Below are 23,544 nucleotides of genomic sequence, written 5' to 3'. Positions count from 1 at the left end.
TTTGAATATCTTGTTGATTTAAGTCTCCGCCTCAGTTGAAGATAGAAATTAAGCGTATAAAGCTGCGGTATATAAACGTTTTGAGAACACTTATGGACGTGGTTCTACTTATAATCTCAAATCATACTTATTAAGAAGAAGAGAAACTTTGAACCCACTGCATCCTGTGGCGAAATGAGACTGACTGACTTTGCCGGAGTACGTTATTTGCTATTTTCGAGGGCTATTCTTGTTGTTGTAACTCTTAGCTAAAACTTGTTTGGAGGAAAACTAATTGTTGGCGAAGTCATAGATTGATAAACGAGGAATGTATCGCGACATGAGATCTATTGTGCCCTCTTCTAAATCACAAAGACTCACCTGGCCCCAGCATATTGATAAAGTCCAATATTCTGTAGGATGCTAGCGAAGCCATGTGATCCTTATTTGGAAACATGGATCCAAGGGCGGTCAATTAGCAGGAGTTCTGGTGTTTTAGGCTCTTTGTCGCAGTGAAGAGTTCAGGTCCTACTATGTTCGTGGATGCTGTGGAGGGTGCTGTAACGAGACTACCTTGCTTCTGCCACATCCTTCTGCCGTAATTTGTAGAAGTGTGTGTTTCGCTACCTGACCGATCACTAGATGAAGCGGTGTGAGCTTAAGTATGACTTCAAGTGCTGCCGTCAGATAAGTGCGCATTGCACGCGACATGCAAGTCGTTTCAACTTCGGTAGTTGGAGCCCTAACGAGGTCTGCGAAGCTTTTGAGGCCCAGGCCATCGTTCCATACATGATTATCGGTCGCACGATCACCTAACGATCCTTGACTTGCAGCGCTAGTATTTTCCAGCCAGCCGATTACACCCCAATAGTGCTTTAGTCGCCTTGACCAAAGTCCGGTACACATGCTGCTTCCACCGCAGAGAGGAATCCAGCGTGAGACCAACATATTTGACATTTCTGATGCTCTCTGCTTCCAGTTGTAAGGTTCCTAAGACCGGGCAGAGACCTACGTCTCGTGAATGGCGAAGTTATATCACGAGTGGCCCAGAAAATGAGCTGTATTGCCAGCACACATATGCTGGATATATTACAGCTTAGTCTGAGTAAACTCATAATTTCTAGCGAAACATCGCGCCAACTTCAGAGTTCTGTCGACTGTAAAATAATTATTGGACACATGTGACTACGGAAAACTTAAACAAATTTTCACGTGATTTTATTTAAAATTTTACATAAAAATACATTCCACACAAAATATTTATGTTTGTTAAAACTTTATATATATATAGTATATGTATACATAGCAAAACATGTACATAATAGTCGAGTATTTATAAAAAATGGTGACAGTACTTATATAATTTTTAGTAAGTATTTTTGGTTTGCTTTTGCATTTAAATCTTTCGCTTGCTGCATTTTCGGACTTTTGCAAACTGTGACTGAAAAATTGGTCACACAATTTTAGACAAGTATGTATGTAGATTCCGCTGTGCGCTTCCTAAATATTTAAATAAATCTTATATTTATTATAACTTAATTAATCGTAGTAAAAAAAGACGAATTCCAGCAATGAACACCCTCGGAAACGCGCCACACACGAAGTGAAATCAAACGTCGCAAATTCGGTGACTTCAGTTGGCCGAGCAACTTTAGATGCCGCGATATGATCGGTGAGCCAAGAATGCGCTAATGAAGTAGAGCACCGTGTTCACAAGTCCCATAATACCGGCCGCCATGTAGGCGTCGTATTGCTTGCCGTGTCGGAAGTATCTGTCGTTCAACACGATGACGAGATTCAAAGAAGCGGCCAACAGCAAAATGGCAGCTACGCTGTGATAGATAAGTTCCTATTGGTGGAGAAAAATACCGTTAAAAATGCCGTTTACATATGTTTCAAACTCATGCCAGTGCTTGCAACTTACATAAATGGTCTTCGATATGATGCCGCCCGTGCTGAGCGACGTTAAACAGGATAGTAGAAGGCAAAATGTTCCTATCAGGAATGTCGTGGCCATGAGGAAGAAGAAGATTTCAGCCGAAGAAGCACTTCCGTTCCAGTAATAGCCGAAGATGCCGACTGTGGCAATACCGATCAGCTGTATGGATGGAAAATTCGGATTGTGAATTTTTACAAAGTAAAGTTTACTAATACAGTTGAACCTCCAGAACTCGAATCAGCATAATCCACGAAAAAACTTCGAGATAGAGCGACCTCGAGTAATGGAAGGAAATTTGTATGAAAATTCAACAGTTCGAGTTATGGAGAACTTCGAGCTATAGAAGTTTGGGTTATGGAGAACTTCAAGTTATAGCAGTTCGAGTAATGGAAGTTCAACTGTATGTATGTATATATGTTTTACATAATTATTTATATCCTCTATCGGTTAATTCAGAGTTACTCACCATTTCGAATAATTTTAATAGACCCGTGAATGACTTCAAGTATCCAGTATTAAGTACAATATACGATGTATTTGTCGTGCTGGTGGTCGTTCTGGTGATTGTCACTGAGTGAGACATTTTTGCGGTTTTCTGTAAATGCTTTAGTGGTGCTGAGAGGGTACAGTAATCGTTTTATAGCTAAAAATATACAAGTACATACAAAAAATGTAAATTATTAAATAGTCTTTAAATACAGTGGATAAAAAATTATATAATTTTTAGTTCTTCGAAAATTTTGAGCGATTAAGTCGAATTCATATATCAATCACGCCTTCAGTGGCAATCTTTCTTAGTTTTTTAGGCATACAGTTTGAAATAAAGTTTTTAAAAACAAAGAAGGGTGTATATTTTTGAGTCGATAGAGAGAGAGAGAGAGAGAGAGAGAGCGGGAGAGAAAAGTACAATACCCGAAATATTCTGAAGCTCTGAATCGCCGAAAGGTTCAGTGAGCTTTGTAAGTAAACTATTATAAAACGAAAAAAATCAGAGGTTATAACGTCTTTTTCAAGAAGAAACAGAAGTTATTATATATGGAATTCGATTTCTTTTACATGGCCACGGGCACGCTTGCAGAAGTCCAGACCCTGAACCCAATTTTCGACGGTTTTCAAGCATAAAAGTAAATTGGCCGAAACTGCTGCAATTTTAGGTTCGATATTCGGCCGACGTTCATCAATCGTCGCTGGCTTGTTGATATAGACCATAGACTTGACGTAACCCACTGAAAATAATCTAACGGCGTCAAATCGCACGACCGAGTCGGCCAATTGACTGGGCCATTTCGTGAGATAACACGTTCAATCGTTTGTGACATTTGCTGTGTGGCTTGCGGCGCCGTCGTGTTGGAACCACATAGTGTCCAAGTCCAATTCGGCACAAAATATTTTGTTATCATTGAGCGGTCTCGATTCCCATTCACAGTAACGTGCCGGTCTTGAGCATCACGGAAGAAGTACAGTACCCCCGCCAACCCGTAAACCGCACCAAACCGTAATTTTTTGGGATGCAATGTTGACTCATGGAGTACGTGTGGATTGCTGCCTCACCAATAACGCATATTTTGCTTATTGACGAAGCCATTCCGCCAGAAATGAGCCTAATCGCTGAAGATGATTTTTCGATAAAAATCCGAATCACTTTCAAGTTGTTGCTCGGCCCAATTCACGAGCATACGACGATTTTGGTGGTCAAACGGTTTCAGTTCTTGCGTCAATTTGATCTTGTAAGGATGTAGACCAAGATCTTTTCGCAAAATTCACCACAACGACGTCACAGATGTGCCACTGACTCCGAATTTCAGCAGTAAATTTTAATATTTTCGACTCGTTGTTGGATCGTATATCTTTCCATGATGAAATGGCAAACCTTACTAAAGAGAAAATTCAAAATAGCTGGAAAAAATATGACGTCGTTTGCTATTCTGATCGGTCTACTTTGTAGCGTCTCTATTGAAAAGCCCTTTAGATTAGGCATATCCAACCAAGGAAGAAATTTTTCATAACAAATTTTCCTCTAATTCGAAATTATTTATGGTTCTGTCCAAGTCTTAAATTTATTAGCTTCCTAAATGCCAGTCTCTGACTTCACACGCATTTTTAACGGCGTGTCGACTTATCTAAAACACGCAGGGTTTAAAATATTAAGTTTTTTTTGTTAAACGGAATCAAAAATTTTGTGCACAAATTGGCTCGGAAAAGAGTGTGAAAAAACGGTTCATTGCTCGCAAAAACAGGCACAGGCGGTGACCTAGATACATCTGTATGTATATTATTAAGTATTTATTTACTTTTTAAACAATTTGTGCATATTTTTAGACCTGAAGAAATACATATTTACATACGAACACATATATATGGTACCCATATTACTAGGTATTCGTACTTTGTATCTCGAAAGGTATGCACAGCGCTGCCTAACGATATTCTATACAAATACTGAAATTAAGTCGAATTTTCGAAATGAAATATTTCATTTTAAATGTTTCAGGATAAATTTATTATATGGTAGATATACAAAATCTCGGCTTTCTAGTTTAATTTAGATAATTCATATCCAAAATGTGGAAAAAATCGTCAAATTTTGTTGAGTAGTCAATCGAACATACCACTGGTATAACTCACAAAAACTAGCATAATCAAATAACCGAAAAGTAATAGAATAGCAAGCGGGTTTCGACTTAAAATGCGAAAAATATAAATCAACAGGTTTTCCTATTTTTTTTTTATTCCCCAGCAGAATTATCTCAAAGCATTGCTGAGCGAAAATAAGTACCCCAAACCTTCACTCCAAGCGAATGGCTACTTTAAATGCAAATATTTCAAAATAAGTAGTAATTCTAAAAATAATATTTGACCTAGACTTGTCTTTTGCAATCAAAACGTGCAATGATCGCATGAAGGACTCATCGGCAATGTAATAATAGTTTACAAGTGGCATGGGAAATGTAGGCATATATATGTACATACATACATACATATGTATGTTAGCAATATAGACGCCTACACAAATAATAAAAGCAAATACAATGTGTTTTTGCGAAAATACTAATGTGTTTAATTGATTCTGACAATTTCCGTCTCACCCACGAAGCATTTGTTTGTTTGTGTGTGTGCGTAGTGCAATGACAATTTTTACGTCATTTAAACATTTTGTTTACAAAAATTACATAGACTAGTGCAGAAGTCTTTAAATTTTCGGAGAAAATTTACCATAGTAATGTACTACGTATGGGCAAAAAGTAGTAAGACTTTGTTTATGATTTTAAAATGCTCAACTTATTCTTCAAAATACACAAATTCCCTCTCAAAATAATTCCCCTTGGCACCAAATACACTTGTGCCTACGTATTTTCCAATGCTCAAAGCAGTTAGTAAAGTTAATTTCAGGAATAGCCTTCAAACCGTTTAGCGATTCAAGTTTAAAACGATTTCCTCGGAGTGGTCGTTTGAGTTTGTTGAATAACCAGAAGTCACACGGAGCTTAATCTGGCGAATGCGGTGGTTGCGGCACGATATTGGTTGAAAATTTGGCTATAGTATGCGACGATGCATTATCGTGGGACAAAAACCAATAGTTGTCAGCCTCTTTTTGGGAATAGTTTCGCCCAAAACGACGCATAACACTCAAATAGTATTGCTTGTTGTCGAAAGAAATTCGAAGGCAACATATCCTTGATTTTTGGCCTTCTTACACCTGTTTTTCGGCTTCGGCTCACCTTTGCCACTTTATTCGCCCGATTGATCGCCTGTTTCCGGTTCATAAGCATAGATTCAAGACTCATCGCCAGTAATAATACTTTTCAAGACATCCTGGTAGTCGGAAAACATTGTCTCACAGACGTTAACGCGACGCTGTGTTTTCTTATGCCCAAATGATTTTTCAAAATGGTTTTCACTTATCCTTCCGATATTCCAACTATGCCAGTAAGATCTCTGAATTTTAATCGTCGTTTTTCAAGCACCAATTACTTTACTTGCTTGACTGTTAATCATCAGTTGATGTTGATGGCCGTTCTGGACGTGATTTGACGTCAACGCGTTCTGGACCCTCTTTGGATAATTTGTACTAAGCAAAAACACTTGCTCGCGAGAAACAATTATCACCGAAGGCCTTTTCCAGCATTCGAATTTCTTTGTTGAATAATTTCACTTATCGTATAAATCTTTTAACCTCAAAATTCGTATATACATAAATGCAAATTTTCTATGTTGTACAGGGCAGCAAACTTCTCATTGAGTTACACAATAGGGTTACGGATTACCTAGGATGTTGGAGCGACATATTTATGTTTCCTTTAAAATTGTGTCTAGTGGTCCGATATCGGCGGTTCCGACAAACAAAGAGCAGGCACAGGAAGTTTCAGAAGAGGTTGTGTTCTGAATAAGACAATTAAATTCTTCAGTCCGACCACAAATTCATGAAATTCTTAAAAATTTTGCAAAATAAGCCGTAGACCACGGACTTCGCGAGATAAGAAGCAAAACTTAATCAATTTACAGCATGACATCATTTGTGGTGTACATATCTGTATACATACTGATTTTACAAAACTGGAGCAAGAAGAAATTCTTACATTTGTGGAGGCCCTGACCTAAAATTGACATGAACGAGAACAATTCGTCACCACTGACCTCGTTTTCACTTGTTATACACACATTTATGTGCTGCAATGAGACTAAGTACATATGTACATATACATTTGTACATATATAATTATGTTGTTGTAATTGTAATTATTTTTATATCAATTATAGTATGGAAGTTTGTATATAGTAATAAGTTTGTGTTGGTCAAATAGTTTTTTATGAGAATAGAGAGAAACCGGCATTGGCAAAACTCGCCGGTTGTTTCTCGCTGATAACTGCATAACAAATGGTTTATAATGTGCACATACCCACATACATACATACATATATGCATGTTTGTATATTTTATTACTCGCGATCGTGTCGGCGTTGCGGATCAGTGAGTGGGATAGTAGGCGCTTGGCTCAAAGCTAACAACATTTGCATTTACTATATATAAATGAGTGGGAGAATAGACACAGCCATATACGGGGACTGCATATATGTATTTATGTAAGGCTAGACAACGGTACAACAATAACAATGTCGTTCATAAATATTGATAAGTGAGAAAAACTGATTTCCATCAAAAAGATTGATTCATTATTGTCTCGGCATTGCCGCCAACAGTAACCAGGTATGTACATATGTACATACGTATGTATGTATGTAAAATAGCTAAAAAAGTGTACTATTCATATAAACATACCGATTTTTATTTCTGTCTATTGATGCATAAAGAATTTCTTTGTTGATTGTGGGACTTGCGAAAATGTGTTCTTTGATAAGAGCACTAATTAAAAGACACGAACATACACACATACACTTGTATTTCCAGTGCAGTGAAAAATGATGAATGTTGGTTTATTTCTGGTTCTGAATGTGTCATTAACATTTTAAATGGAATTCTTAAACGATAATGAAATATCACAATTATTTAGACTGTATAGAGTATTTAACGGAAATACTCTATGGAATTTAATCTAAATTTTTGAGATGAAAGCAGATGATTTTTTGTTGATATCGTCGATCTCTAATTATTTTTTCCTTAAAAAAGTTCTTATCCGTTAATTTACAAACAAATTTTTTAGTTTTAACTAAACTTGATTTCGACAATTCTCTGGTATATACTTTCTACGTCCAAGTATTCTCAAATAACCTTTAACTTATGTATGGAAAACATTAAGGGCCGTCTTCCCAAATCTGATTAGCAGTCAACTATCAGTTAAGTTCCGGTTAACTTAACCATGACAGCTTCTTTCGGTAAAGAACCTTTTTTTTTAACAATAAGGACCGTTTTCTCAATGTCTGGCTAGCAGCTATTTGTCAGTTAAGTTCTGGTTAACTTAACCAAGACTCTTCTCTCAGTAACGAACCGTTTTTTACCATTAAGGACCGTTTTTTTCAATTTCTGTTTACCTGCTATTTGTCAGTTAAGTTCCGGTTAACTTAACCAAGACTCCTTCCTTCGGTAAATAACGTTTTTTTTGAACCAGAACTTAACTAATAGATGGACATTGAGAAAATAGCCCTAAGCACGGTAAGCTCATCTTTAGCTTACTATACGTTCTATAGTTTATATTTTAGGCATTCGAAATCACTACTTCAAAGGTAGAATGACGCATTTATACTATGAGCCCAAGAATAATAGAATATAATGGAATGTATTTTATAGTACTTGCTATGAGCCAATAGTTATAGCAGTCGAAATTACGACTGCTTCGTACTGTTCTCCGTTTTGGGGAGCATTTGTCGGAAAATAGCTTTGCTTCATAAACGAAAGAAGATGAAGTGTTGGTATAAAGTTTGATCTCCATTTGTCAATTAGTGTTTGGCAACTGTTTGTTTACGACGCGAAAAGTTTATCTGCCGATTTTTGCCATGACGAGAACGAGTTGCCTGTAATTTTTTTTGCCCATTGAATCACGTCTAGGGAATTGTTGAAAATATTGCGGAAATACTTCCCCAAAGTATCTGAGTGGCACGAAGTTTGGAGTGAAAGTCGTTCAGTCAACGAAAAATCTGATGCGAGTCGTCCATCAACCTCTGTTAATGGTGATAGTCTTACGGATTCACTTCACACATTTTGGTTAATGTATTGGGCTTGAAGCGTGTCAATGCTACAAGTTAAGCAAAGGACCTTCTGGTTAGATGCAAAAAGACACGTCGCAAAAGAGATGACAACGTACCTGACGAACCTTATATTCATCATTACTGGTTAAAAAAACGTGAGTTTATGAATATGACGTCGACACTGTGCAACAATTTAGTAGTAATTTTATAAGTGGGCCGAAATCAAAAAAAAAAAAAAATTATCTTAAAGTTGAAGACCATCCCAAACAAGGCTTATAACAAGTGAAAATTGGATAAAACGTCGGCATGCTTGTACTGACCTAGGAGCCTACTATTTTAAAGGCGATAATAAAGATTTATATTAAAATACGAGAAAATGTAGTTGTTTTTGTTTTTTTTTTTTGATCCGGGTCAAATTTGATCAGAAGTACATATAGGCTAACTTTGACGGAAGTTTGCTTTTCGAAATATTTAAATTAAAAATTTTAATTAAAAATCGTGATTTATTTAAAAATTCCTAGAAATTCGAATTATATGAACCTCTTGAGAGCTAAATACGTACGACTTATTATATACTATATATGAACACTGTATATAAGTACTTGTAAGTATATACAAACATGTGTTTTAATGGAATGGAAAAATTATATTAAAAAAACTGGTTCATTCCAATTTTTCTGTGTATAAATTATCGGCACTCATTACCCATGGATGTATTGATTAATGGGTTCTGTAAACATTAAAAATTTGGAACATTGAACAGATGGTGAGGTTTCAAAGAGGCAACAATAAAACGTTTTTAAAAAGATCAATGAAGAGCATACATATGTATGTGTATATAAAAATATGTATATATGTATGTTTAAATATAAGCATATAAAAAACTGTGCTCTGCGAATTGTCTACAATTCAAATTTTCAAAAACAAATAAAATACAAAAAAATCAAAATAAAATGTCCAGACATACTTTACAAAATATGGTAGCTCAGCTCCAAAAAACGTTCTGCGCCGCAATCGTGAGTGTTTTCGCGTATTTCTTATTATTCGCAATTCAATATTTATTTTGATTTCACGGCACCAGGCGGCATACAAACAAGTTCTGACTCCTATTTCATTGTAAATTCAAGTAAACAAACACGTTGTATGTACATATGTGAGTGTGAGTTTATATACAAGAATGTAGATATGTTGAAGCATTAAATACGCTTTTAATTCGGGTTGTGAGGTAATCGCGAAAAAATGATCTCATCAATGGAATGCCATGAATTTTTCTGCCTTCAATTTTTTATGCTTTTTTCATGAAGTGTAAATATGCATGTGCGAATGACAGCGACTTTAAACAATCGATCACACTTTTTAATGCATAAAAGCATGTATGTATATACATACATATGTAAATGTGTATGTAGTTACCTTTGTAAATAGTATGTATTTAATTGTGAGGAGACAAGGACACATGGGTGAGTTATGTTCCTTACTGGCTTCAGACACAAAAATATATTTTGCTATATTATATGTTTGTATATGTATGTAGTATGTATTTAAATATTGGAAAATTTTATGTTTTAGATAATATAATATTTTTCCTTAATAAAATTATATTTTTTACATATTTTTATATAATTATTTGTATTACTTTAAGATTTTTTTTTAAATTGATATTATTTTTTTTGCGTATATATCGAATAGAAAAATATACATTGTGTCAAAAAGTGCCCGGAAATTGTAAATATTACAGTCCTCGAAACACTTTCCATAAGCACTTTTTGGGATGGCCTTCAGCTCTTTCGGCGAATTTTGTTTCATCTCTTCGACCCACTGAAAACGGGTTCCTTTTCAATGATTATTGACTTGCTTGAATGTCAAACTCATAAACCCATGTCTCATCGGCAGTGAATGCTCGCCATGAATATAGGATTGGAATTTGCACGATCAAGCACGCCCAAAGGGATCTATTTATCTATCTATTTGCACGATCAAGCACGCCCAAAGAGATCTATTTATCTATCTATTTAAAAAAAAAAATCAGTTTAATGAGGAAGAGTCGAGCTAGAATGCGTTTCATACCGAAAATAGTACATTCGAATCGACTTATGAGAGATGTCGAGCTCTCTCCAACACTTGCCTGACGATTTTCAAGAATCATATCCTACACTTTTTCGATATTTCCATCAATTGAAACTCTATCTATCCCTACAAAGCGATTACACTCTATGCAAAATGTTGTCAGCGTATAAAAATCAATATTCGGCATTTTGGTGACGCTTCATCGACTAAATTTATTCATTTGTGACGCCCCTGTGTAATCGTTGGATCACTTCCATATGTACATATGTAAATATACATACATACATATATGTATATACATGTGAGTGGTTGCATACGTACGATCGGTATTTTGAGTTTCCTGATTTCATTGCAATTGAAAAACATGAAAAACACGCTTGAGCAGCTCAGGTACAAGGTTGGGCAATTTCAATTTCCATCGACACACATCATTTTCGAATAAAAAAAACTTTACAAGTTCAAATGTGCATATGTATATCATTTATAGTTTTTGTTATGAATGTTAAAATGTAAAAAAAATCAGAAAAAAGTGCAATTAATGAAATTTTGTAAACGCAAATTGCTGAAAATAACGAGAAAAAATTTTAAGTTATTCGAAAACGAAGAAAAATTTATAAATTTGCCATAATAGAAACGTTGCATTTGCTTTGATAGATATATGAATGAATTGCCAATTGCCATGCCAATGAATTATAAGTTGTAAGGCTGCAACTCTGCATACCATTTACATATATAGATCATTTCCGGTTTGTATTAGTTACAAATGAACTTTGCTCAAAACATGCTCCCAATAATGAGAGAGACCCTTATACATAAGATTCATGTATGTATGTAAATAAAATTATTTCGTAAGAAACAAGTTCAAAAAGGGTGAAAATTTGAACCTTATAAAATATCATCTTTGTAGCTCATAAATAATATGACACTTTTACATTACGTACGTACATATGTGCATGACATAACTATATGACGTGCATGTTCAAAGCGCCACTTAGGGCAAGCCAATGAAAGCGAAAGTGCAGTCACAATGAAACTCACACTGGAATTCATAATTATATAACTGTATGCATTCCATATGTACATATGTATATACTAGTTCATTATTACAAAATGCGCCGGGAATGCCTGCTCTGTCTGCATCTAGGCCGTACGCGACTTGGGTGCGGCAGAAATGCCGTTAACAAGTGATGCATTCATAATGCAAAACCAAAACAATAAAGCTTTGAAACTCTTTGACATTGTTTAGTATATATATATTTTTGTATATATTTAAAATATCTATAACTAATTGTGTATAACAATTGCTTGATAAATAACAGTTTCTACTGAGGAAATCACTTTTGATCAACTGCTTAAGGGCTTACATGGGTTTACGGGTTTCAAAAAATCCTTTTTTTGTTATGTTACTAAATTCTAATATACCTCTAGAATATTTTCATAAATTTTCAAGTTGATCCGAGTAATAGTTGCGAAGATACAGCCTTGAGAACTTGTGCGCTCGAGGGTAGCTAGGCTAAGCTCGCCGTCTTTAAAAGCGTTTTTTCTCGAAACTGTGTTTTTGAAGTCGGTTGGCATAATTTCTTGAGAACTATTCCACCGATCTTTATGAAATTTTCACAGGTCTTTGAGATACAACTCTTAAGGACTTGGATGGAGGACTTTTTTTGGATAACAACTGTTCGAAAAAAATTATCACGAAATTTTTTTGTAAAAATGTCTGTCAACAATTTTCATTTTTTTCCTTCGTTCAAGTTCTAAGTTAAGGTTTTAACTAAAACACTTATTTTTCCACTTCAGATGATCCCGTAAGGAGTTATCCTGCCAACGCGGGAGTATCTTTTTTCCGACGGGTCACCGGAAATGGCGTCGCAATGGCCGAACTTAAAATATTTTTCCAAAAATTTCAGAATTTCTTTGTCAATAAAAAATTCTAATTAAATATTTCATTTTTATATGAGAAAAATTCTTTAAAAACGCTGTGTTTTGCACGAGGTAAACCATGTAGTGAGGTTATAGGCGGGTGAGAAAAAAGTTCCTTTCCCGCAATTTTTGACATTACTTTCGTTATTGGCTGAAGATTTGATATTCGGAGGCTAAATAAATATATGAATGTTTTATTCAAGTCTTAAATAGTATATTTATATCGTTCGATATTTTTGGTTTTGATTTATGAATATTTAGCTTACATGTTGTTCATATATGTATATAACAGTATTCATATGTATGTACGCGTTTAAGTATATATATATGTGATCCCCAAGGCTTCCAAAATACTTTAGAAACAATTCTACAATAATAATGTTTATTTATTCGAGTGAAATGCAAATAAAAATGCGGTAAACACCATTTGTTGCTATTAGTCATTTTTGCGCTGGAGTCGGCTAAACAATCTCAAGTATATATAGTATATGTACTCACATACATATGAACGTACTTTAAATGAGTCAATAACAGTTTCACCAAGCAACATAGCTTAATAAAAAACATAAAAAATTATGCCGAGAGCAACGGTTAATTACATTTACTACATAGAGTTACAGGGCGTATGAGTGATTATTTATAATATTCATATACAATATTACTGGAAAAAGCACAACTGCTGTTCTTTGCAAAAAATCGTGGAAATTCAGAGTGAAAATAGTATTTAATTTTATTGAGAACCCGTTAGTTTCAGCTTTCAAAAACAAAAACGGCTGTTAACAGTAAGTAATTGAGATTTCGATAACACAAAGGGAAGTATACTTGGAAAGGTAAACAAAAAAATACAAATAATAATAAAAAAGACAAACGAGCTTTGCAAATTCCTGCCGGCTTTCTGTATATTTATCACTTTAGATATTATTATTATCACTCTTGCTCGCTCTCGCTGGATTTCTGTGCTCTGAGCGAGAAATAGCTATTATAAAAATTGGTGAAGCTTTTTTGAACGAAATGAAAAAACTGTATTAAAACAAGAAAAAACTTTAACTTCGGTTGCACCGAAGCTAAATACCCTTCACAGGTGCATTTCTGTTAGTAACTATGTGTTCAGTTTGTATGGAAGCTATAGCATATATAGTAATCCGTTCTGAATAAGTTTTTTTAGAGATTACATTGTTGCCTTAAAAAATAATAATAATATTCTTGTCAAATGTGAAAGTTGTCCATACAAGAACTTGATTCCGATCGTTCAGTTTGTATGGCAGCTATGTATATGTTATAGTGGTCTGATATCGGCAATTCCGACAAATGAGCAGCTTCTTAAAGATAAAATGACATTTGCACAATTTCAAAACGATATCTTAAAAATTGAGGGACTAGTTCGTATATATACAGACAGACGGACAGACAGACAGACATACATGGCTAAATCGACTCAGCTCGACATACTGATCATTTATATATGTATATACTTTATAGGGTCTCCGACGATTCCTTCTGGGTGTTACAAGTTTCGTGACAAACTTAATATACCCTGTTCAGGGTATACAAATATTTAATCAAATTTCAACTTATTTTTTTTTACCTACATATTGACAAAATACGAAACAGACTTTTTCGACTACCCAATATCTTACACTCGCCTCAAATTAAACACAAAGTTAATCGAGAAATTACTTTTTTTCAATATAGATGAAGCGATATTAGGTGAACTAGAAAAATCAGAAACCAAACAAGTTTTTTCTCACCTCCAACTTTGCTTATTGACAGCTTAACAATGAAATTCAGTCATTATCTGAGGTCTCGGGAAATAAAAATCTAAAAGCACCATTCCCGTTAGGGGCTTTGAAAATTCAATTTTATACTTTTTAAATGGACGATACTTCAGGCTTGAAGTTTAAAATTATTTTCTAACACATACATTTCATTACTAACTTTTAGAAATAAATTTTGTAAGCAAAAATTTCAAATTTGAATATTCAAGCAGCTGAACAACGGCATGAGATCATCTTAGACAGTAAATATATTTGCCTGTATGTGCGTGTGCTCACCTCATATGAGCGTTCAGTGTGTTGGTTTCTACGTATGTATGTATATGTGTGTGTTTACAAATGCGAAAAGTGGAAAAATAGCAAAATAAACATAAAATGAAAATAGAACTTTGAAGATCACAAACGAGTGCACATGTATTTCCAAAATACACACATTTCATTGCGGCATATATACATACAAACGCACCCAAAAGAAAGCACACGTCAAAATATAGAATATACCTACTTACATACATATGTATGTATATAACAGTATTTTTTCAATACCCTAGCGGCATTAAAGGCGCACCCAGGCTTATGGCTGAAGAGTTCCAAATAATTGCAATCATTATTTAATTACTGGCCTTTATGTGTATATGTGCATCTGTATATGTATGTATTTGTTAGGGTTAAGTTCATTGGACACCGTGAAGCATTCCCAGCCACAGCTGGCCGTTTATATGTCAAGAGGCATATAAAAAGATATGTTGGCAAGTATATATACCCGAGTGCTTGAGAAAATTTGGACTTCTGGGCAGCCTGGCAGCTCTTTACTTAGTTAGTCAGCCGCATGCTCAATCACTTTGTGCACACACACTCACTTACAATCCATAACAATTTTATTTTCGGCGAAATTAGCGTATAAAAAGAAACAAAACCAACGCCCACACCCGAAAAGTGGTGATAGACCAAGGTGACTACTGGCAGCGCAGATAGCGAAGTGGCGAGGACAATGACGGGCAAGAATAGCCGCCAAGTGATTTGAAACATTTGGCGGACCAAAATACAAGCAAAACAAACAATTTTTGGGCATAAGATGTGTATGTATGTATGTACATATGTCCATATATAAACTCAATTTTCAGGACTGTTAATGCATTAGGGTGAGCGGAAAAATTTTCAAAAATTTGCTAATCATATCAGACGATATTTTCAGGGTATCTAAGGAAAAGTAATAATTTTTTTCGGGAATATTACATATGTACATATGTATATGTATTAGGGTGGGCAAAATTTTTTTTACAAAAATGTGTTCGTTATTGCAGACGATATTTTCAGGGTGTCTAAGGAAAAAATATTGACATTTTTTTAACCACCCTAATGTGATAAAACATGTACAATGTGAAATTACTAAAACGCATTAATATTAATGTGCAATATATGTATGTACATATAATGTTTAAAGTTGTTTTTTAATATTTTGAGTTAAAACAATTTTTTAACAAAAAGTTTTTAATTATTATTTTCTTTTAATTATTTTTTTTAATAATTGTTTTTTAAATTTTTTTTTATTGTTATTATTTTTTTAATACTTTATTCTGTTATTTTATTTTTAAATATTTTTTATTAACATCTAATATTATATTAAAAACTGAGTTAAATTTTTTTAAACAAAAACTATTAAATTATTTTTTTCTTTTAATTATTGTTTTAAATAATTGTTTTTAATAAATGTTTTTAAATTTATTGTTTTAAATTATTTATTTTAATTGTTATTATTTTTTTTAATAGGTACTTTATTTTGTTATTTTATTTTTAAATATTTTTTATTAACTTCTAATATTCTATTAAAAACTTCTTCATTATTATTTTTAAAATATTGTTTTTTTATATTTTAATTTTTTTTTACAAAGTAGGCTTCCACTAAACTGCACCGTTATGTTGTAATATATTTGCCACTACTGTTTAAAGTTAGCTACATATAATATTTGTCATAACTGTATTTGAAACTGAAGTCAACTCTCTCAGTTATATTCATAGAATTCTTTTGTACCATTGGTCATTCGCAAATAAATGTTCTAGAAAATAAGACGTGTTGCTCTGCTATTATTATTATATTCAGTTCCTCTAAACCCGCTGCGAATCAGATCAAATTACCTATTTTCTACAGGTTATGGGCCCAGGCCACACCAAAAGAGGTACTGAAGTGAATAAGTGAAAAAATCAAAAGGAAAAAATAAAACTACTAAGTGTTTGAAAAATCAAAAATAAAAAATACCTATAATGAGTGGTAGTGGTTTATACGCCATCGAAAAGCTCGATGATGCCAATTATGTGTCGTGGTCAATCCACATGAAGAGTGTATTGGTTCACTCAGAGTTGTGGACAGTAGTTAGCGGAAAGCTAACAAAAAGTGAAAATTCAACGGTGGAAGAAGTGTCGGCATTTGATTCAAAAGACGAAAAGGCGTTGGCGAGCATATTGTTGTGCATCAAATCATCACAAGTTAGCCATGTGAGACATTGTCTGACAGCAGCAGCAGCATGGAATAAATTGAAGGAGATTCATCAACCTAGTGGCCCTGCAAGAAAAGTGACGCTATTTCGACAGTTGTTATCATTGAAATTTGCAGAAGGTGATATAATTTCAAATCATATAACTGAGTTTTTCGAAATTCAGGAGAGGTTGTCTGAAATAGGTGTCAACCTTCCTGACGAAGTGGCAGCCATAATTTTGTTGGCAAGTTTACCAAAATCGTATGAAAATTTTGTGGTGGCCATTGAATCACGTGATACATTGCCTACATTGAATGCACTTAAGCTAAAATTGCTTGAAGAGGGTGCAAGACGTAACGGTGAAAAATCCGTTAATTCCGAATCACACCACGCGTTAGTTGCGAGAGCGAAGTTCCAAAGAAATTCTAACGGGAGCATCAAAGTCGGCAGCGACGGCAGCAGTAGCGCAGAAGTTCAATCGTCGAGAAATAGCGATCAAAAAAGACAACGAGGAAGATGCTACAATTGCGGAAGGTTTGGGCATTTTGCTGCACAATGCAGAGAACCGAGAAAAGAGCAACGAGTAGAACGGCAAGTGAAGAATAAATCGTTAGTTATTCTCGCTTCTGCTTCTCCCTTCAAAATGCGTCGTGACGTTTGGTGTATAGACAGTGGAGCAACAGCACATCTCTGTTTTGATCGTTCGTTATTTGTATCATACAAAGAGAGAACTGAGAAAATAGAACTCGCTGGTGAAAAATACGTAGAAGCAGAAGGAGTTGGTGAAGTGCAGATTGAAAGTGGTAAATTTTTGTTAAAGTTAAAAAACGTTTTACATGTGCCTCAGTTGCGATGCAATTTTATTTCGGTAAGCAAAGCTTGCGAACGTGGATATAGTGTGGTATTTGAAGAAAAACAAACTTTGGTGAAAGATAGAAACGGAGAAATAATAATAAGAGCGCAAGAAGAAGGTGGTTTGTTTGTAGTGAAATTTAAAACGAACAGGTGCATGCTCACAAATAGCAGAAACAGTGAAGCAAGTGTGTGGCACAATCGTTATGGGCACTTAAATTATGACAGTTTAAATGAAATTGTGAACAAAAAATTGGTTTATGGACTAAAAATGAACACATTAACAAAAAACATTGATTGTGTAACGTGCGCTAAAAGTAAAATTTGTGTAAAACCGTTTGCTCGCGCTTCTCAAAATCGTTCTAACGAAGTATTGCAAATTGTGCACTCAGATGTATGCGGGCCAATGAATAAAAACTCAATTGGTGGCTCCAAATACTTTGTGACATTTATTGATGACAAGTCGCGATATGTGAGTGTATATTTTTTAAAATCAAAAAGTGAAGTTTTTGCAACATTTAAGACTTATAAAGAAATGAGTGAAAAACAGACTGATAAGAAAATAAAAATTTTGAGAAGCGATAATGGTAGGGAATACCTAAGTGATGAATTCGAAAAATATTTGCGTGAACATGGTATTCGGCGGCAATTGACAGTGCCGCATACACCGCAACAAAATGGTCTGGCAGAGCGTGCCAACCGCACGTTGGTTGAGATGGCACGCAGTATGATTGTGCATAGTGGGTTAGACGAGTCTTTTTGGGCAGAGGCAGTGTCAACAGCGGCATATCTCCGCAATAGAGCTGCAACAAAAACACTCATCGATAAAACGCCCTATGAAGAGTTTGTTGGTAGGAAACCAAGTGTTGCACATTTAAGAGTATTTGGTTCGCTGGCGATTGCCTTAAATAAAACAATTTCAAAAAAGTTTCGTGCAAAGGGAAAAGAAATGATAATGATTGGTTACTCAGATACGGCTAAAGCGTATAGATTGATGGATCCAGATACACGTAAGGTGATAGTGAGCAGAGACGTTATATTTTTAGAAGACAAATATATAGGCAGTAATGAAACCAGTCAAGACATTGTTGAGTTTGATGTTGGGGAAATTTTGCCAGATGCAGACGAAGCGAGCAGCAGTGATGAAATCGGCGAGGATGAGCAAAGCGAAGATAACGTTGAAGTAAGCAGCAATAAGGAGTCAATAACGTATGGTCGGGGTAGACCTAGATTAGTTCGCAGTGGTAATCGTGGCCGTCCTCGAAAAGAGCGACATGCATTGAATTTCACCAAAAACATCGACGTCAAGATCCCACAATCAGTGAATGAGGCGCTTAATGATGACTACGCGAAACATTGGCGGGCATCTATGCAGAAGGAGTACGATGCATTGGTCAAGAACAAAACTTGGTCATTAGTAGAGTTACCATCAAGCGAAAAGGCAATTAATTGCAAGTGGGTTTTCAATATCAAGCGAAATGCAGATGGCAGTGTTGAGCGATTCAAGAGTCGTTTAGTGGCGAAAGGTTGTAGTCAACAGTATGGTATAAATTTCACCGAAACGTTTTCTCCAGTCGTAAGGTATGCGACAGTGCGTATGTTGTTAGCACTAGCATGCGAATATAAGCTACATTTGCATCAAATGGACGTATCAACGGCTTATTTAAATAGCGATTTGCACGAAGTAGTCTACATGAAGCAACCTGAAGGCTTTGTAGATAAGAAGTTTCCTCAGAGGGTTTTAAAATTAAATAAAGCCCTGTATGGTCTAAAACAAAGCGGCCGTGAGTGGAATATGAAGCTTGATGAAGTCCTGAAGTCATTCGGGTTTACACCGTGCATCAGTGATCCTTGTGTTTACACACGAAATGTTAATGGTAACTATAATATAATCATGGTCTATGTTGATGATTTAATTATAGGTTGCTCGAAGCTGGATGAAGTTGTTACGATTAAAGAGCAAATTTCTAGCGTGTTTGACGTAGTGGATGGCGGTCCGCTCAGGTATTTCCTTGGCATGGAAATTGAGCGCGAAGGTGAGACGGGAGCGATAACGATATGTCAGAAAAAATACATCACCGAACTGCTTTCTCAGTATAAGATGCAAGATTGCAAGGCAGCAGTTACTCCGTTGGTTGCTGGTTTTCAAGTCAGCTGTAATAGTTTAGACTGCAGGCGCGTAAATACAAACAGTTACCAGTCATTGATCGGCAGTTTAATGTACCTGGCTGTATCCACAAGACCAGACATCCTGCACTCTGTATGTAAGTTATCGCAGCAGAATATAGATCCGCATTCTGAGCACGAAGCTGGTGCAAAACATATTTTGCGTTATTTAAAAGGGACAATCGATTTGAAACTTCACTACAAATGGACGGGTGAAGCAATTAAATGCTATGTTGATGCCGATTGGGGTTCCGATGCAGGCGACAGGAAGTCATACACCGGCAGTGCATTTATAGCAGCAGGCAGCGTTTTTTCATGGGAATCAAAGAAGCAAAGTGTTGTAGCGTTAAGCAGCACTGAGGCAGAATATATTGCTTTATCAACAGCTGCAAAAGAAGCGGCCTACATTCGAAAATTAACAAATGAGATGGGCTTTCGAATCATTGAGCCTACAGTTATCAACAGCGATAATCAGGGTGCCATGCATTTAGTTAAGAATCCAGTTTATCATGCTAGGAGTAAACATATTGACTTAAAGTATCATCATGTTCGAGATATGTATAAAAACAATGAAATTAATTTGAATTATATTTGTACAGAAGAAATGTTTTCAGATATCTTTACAAAGAATTTGCAAAAAACTAAACATTGTAAATTTCGAAATAATATGGGTTTATATTAATTGAATTAAATCAAATATTATATATAGAGAAGGAGTGTTGTAATATATTTGCCACTACTGTTTAAAGTTAGCTACATATAATATTTGTCATAACTGTATTTGAAACTGAAGTCAACTCTCTCAGTTATATTCATAGAATTCTTTTGTACCATTGGTCATTCGCAAATAAATGTTCTAGAAAATAAGACGTGTTGCTCTGCTATTATTATTATATTCAGTTCCTCTAAACCCGCTGCGAATCAGATCAAATTACCTATTTTCTACAAATTACAAAAATAATTAACAAATTCGGCTTACATTTTCAAAATGTTTGTTTTTCGTTTTTGCGCTTTTATTCACGAATGTCAATTCTCCACTTATGATCGCTCGAGGAGCTTTTCTTCTTTACTACGTCTTTGCGCGCGTACACTATAGGCAAAACTGATACTGAAATTTCGCTTTCAGCGCTCGAAAGTGCGAGTACGATGCGTCGTCTCCCGACCAATTCATCCATTCGCTGGTTTGTTTTGCTCAGGCGGTGACGTCATAAGATTCCAACAAGTTGAAGTGATGACTAAAATGTTCCAACGCAATTAATAATACACATACACACCTACACATATACCAGATATGTGTAAATAAGCGCGTTTTGTTGTAACAACGGAAGTAACAAAGCTTTGCGACGACGCCGACGCCGACGCCGACGCGCTCCATGAACGCAAGCAGTACATATAAACGGCGCACATAGCCATTGTATCTGTATCGGTGGAGTTTATGTATACACGTACAAAAATATATGTATATACAGGTAAACAAATTTATTGTTATTGCTTAGGTAATGCCACCGAACTTGGACATTTGGTTCGTATGATTACTTGATATGATAATGAATTAGGGTGACCGTCTAAAATAATTTTTTTTTTGGTTTTTTGGGTAAGAAACTGTGGTTATAATTATTATTAGGTCAATATCACAGAATCTCAAAGGTATGTATAAAAAAGCGCTTCCACAAGTCGAAAATCCGACTGAAGATATTCCAACTAAACTTGCAGAGAGTAAGCGCGGCAGAAATTCAGGATGCCAAAGCTCCGTTAAAGTGTGCGACAACCTCAAGAGCCCTGGTAAGGGTTCAGTCGCCTGAATTACCAAGATTTATCATCTAAAAGTTTTTTATAAAGAGTTGTAGTAAGATTTGAAAGCTTTCGAGGTCAACTTGAAAAAGCTATCCGCAGGGAGAGATCGATTTTCCTTTCATACAGTAGTGAAAACTGACTAATATACATACATACATATATAAGTAGGTGACCAACCACCAGCAAAACTTTCCAAACGGTATGAATATCACTGGTTTTGTTATACTTTTGCTATGGGGCCATCCCGTGTAAGGCCCATTTTTTAAGTTTTTTCTGAATTTGGAAAAATGACAAAGCTTCAACAATTGTATTATAAGTTATTCATTTATTTTTTGAAAATTACAACTAAGTCAGTCCGAGTTACTACGAACGGAATCTACACTCCACAGTCTTCAGCTGCGACTACGACTGCTATATTTTCTTCACTGCGTGCTGGACGTGGTCTATTCGGTCGAATGTTATCCAACAATGAATGCTGGGTCTTAAGATGGGTGATGGTGTTGCGAACATTAAGCTCAGTAGGCCGATTAGGTTTCGAGAAAAACACTCCACGCGCTCTAAAGAACTTATGTTCTCACTCCAGTAACTTTCCAACTACATTCAATTTTCGAAAATAACTTTACCAGCAGATTCAATGAAAGCTCTAGTTTGGATTTATGCAAAAAAGAATCGATTTTTTGAAACCGTCACATGGGATGAGCCCCTTAATTGCAATAATTCGAAACAAAAGAATTGGCCGGCCGTTCATAAGCTAGACAATACCTGTATGGTAATCAGGGGCTGTTGTATGGAGGAGTAAAGCGGTATGATTGGAAGAAAAAAGGCATACAAAAATATTTTAGCGTGTTAATTAATGCTCAACCACCACAGCTTGGATACGTCATCTTCCCAGTGCTGTATATATTCAATGCGGAAGTCAGAAACGAAAGCCCCTTAAGGTGTGTGACTTGTTAAGGTAGTGACACTTCACCTTTTCCAAAAAGTTCTCAGTCGTTCTCTGTGTTTATCAATATCTGTTCAATTAAAGCCTAATTCAAACGTCTCCTAAGTCACAGTTAATCGGAATGCAAGTGTGTCAATTGCGGAGCGTGAGATCACTGATTACAAATAGTCAAGATTTTGAAGGTTCTAAGCAATTATTAATATTAATACATCATAACTTTATGGAATCGCTTACAATTTATGCAAATCTTATTAATAGATTTTGAATCAAGCGTTTTGAGTGAGTAACTCAATCAAAAAACGTAAATGAAATGAGTAAACAGACACACGAATACGAGCACTTACATACATCGGTAAGTGCAAGTACATACATAGTTCTAGTATGTGGAGGCTGAATTATTCTGACTCATTGTTTGATTCAATTGTATTTTATTGTCTGGAAAAGTGAAATTTGTTTCTGTTTTTGTATGAATTTTGTCTAGCTCACTTTCGTAACAAAACACCCCTAGTCGAAGGCAATGAACTTTCACTCAAAGAAAGCGAGAATATGTTATCCTTTATGAAGGGTGGACCAAGAGTTTGTTTACCTTTGAACTGATAAAGTAGAGCTTGGGCTGACGGAGTTAAAAAATGCAATAGAAGGACTATCGAAACGACGAAATGAAGCTCAAAGATACAATTCATTGGTAAATTGATGCAAAAATTTGAGAAGACAAGTTCAACCATTAACTAATCATATTCTGGTCCAACTAATAGAATGGGATTTCGAAAACCTATACGAAGGAAACCTATACATCAGAAAAGGATTCTCGCTGACCATATATTCAATGTAGATCTCACATATTAATCGATATTTTCGGAAAAAAATCAGACTTTTGCACTAGGGTCTACATATTTGGTATTTGGGGGCTTCCATATTTATGTTCAGATTTCGACAATTTTCGCCCTTTAATAGGTTTAATGTACATATCTCTCAAAGCGTTCAGGTCAATATAAC

The 23,544-nt window shown here is 35.3% G+C and overlaps 1 protein-coding gene across 1 annotated transcript; it reads right to left on the bottom strand.

Moving 5' to 3' along the window:
- Window positions 1-1,238: 1,238 nt before the first annotated feature.
- On the bottom strand, window positions 1,239-20,932 carry LOC120775682. The gene is made up of 4 exons (XM_040105981.1): window positions 20,791-20,932; window positions 2,385-2,561; window positions 1,904-2,077; window positions 1,239-1,828 (listed from the first exon to the last, which is right to left on the bottom strand). Exons 2-4 carry the CDS (start codon window positions 2,499-2,501, stop codon window positions 1,631-1,633), a joined length of 489 nt encoding a protein of 162 aa, XP_039961915.1. The 5' UTR covers window positions 2,502-2,561; window positions 20,791-20,932; the 3' UTR covers window positions 1,239-1,630.
- Between the last annotated feature and the right edge of the window lie 2,612 nt (window positions 20,933-23,544).

Source organism: Bactrocera tryoni, chromosome 4, assembly GCF_016617805.1.
Source record: "Bactrocera tryoni isolate S06 chromosome 4, CSIRO_BtryS06_freeze2, whole genome shotgun sequence".
Lineage (NCBI taxonomy): Eukaryota > Metazoa > Arthropoda > Insecta > Diptera > Tephritidae > Bactrocera > Bactrocera tryoni.
The sequence above is the reverse complement of the archived record's forward strand: the minus strand, read 5'-3'. Positions and strand labels throughout refer to the sequence as shown.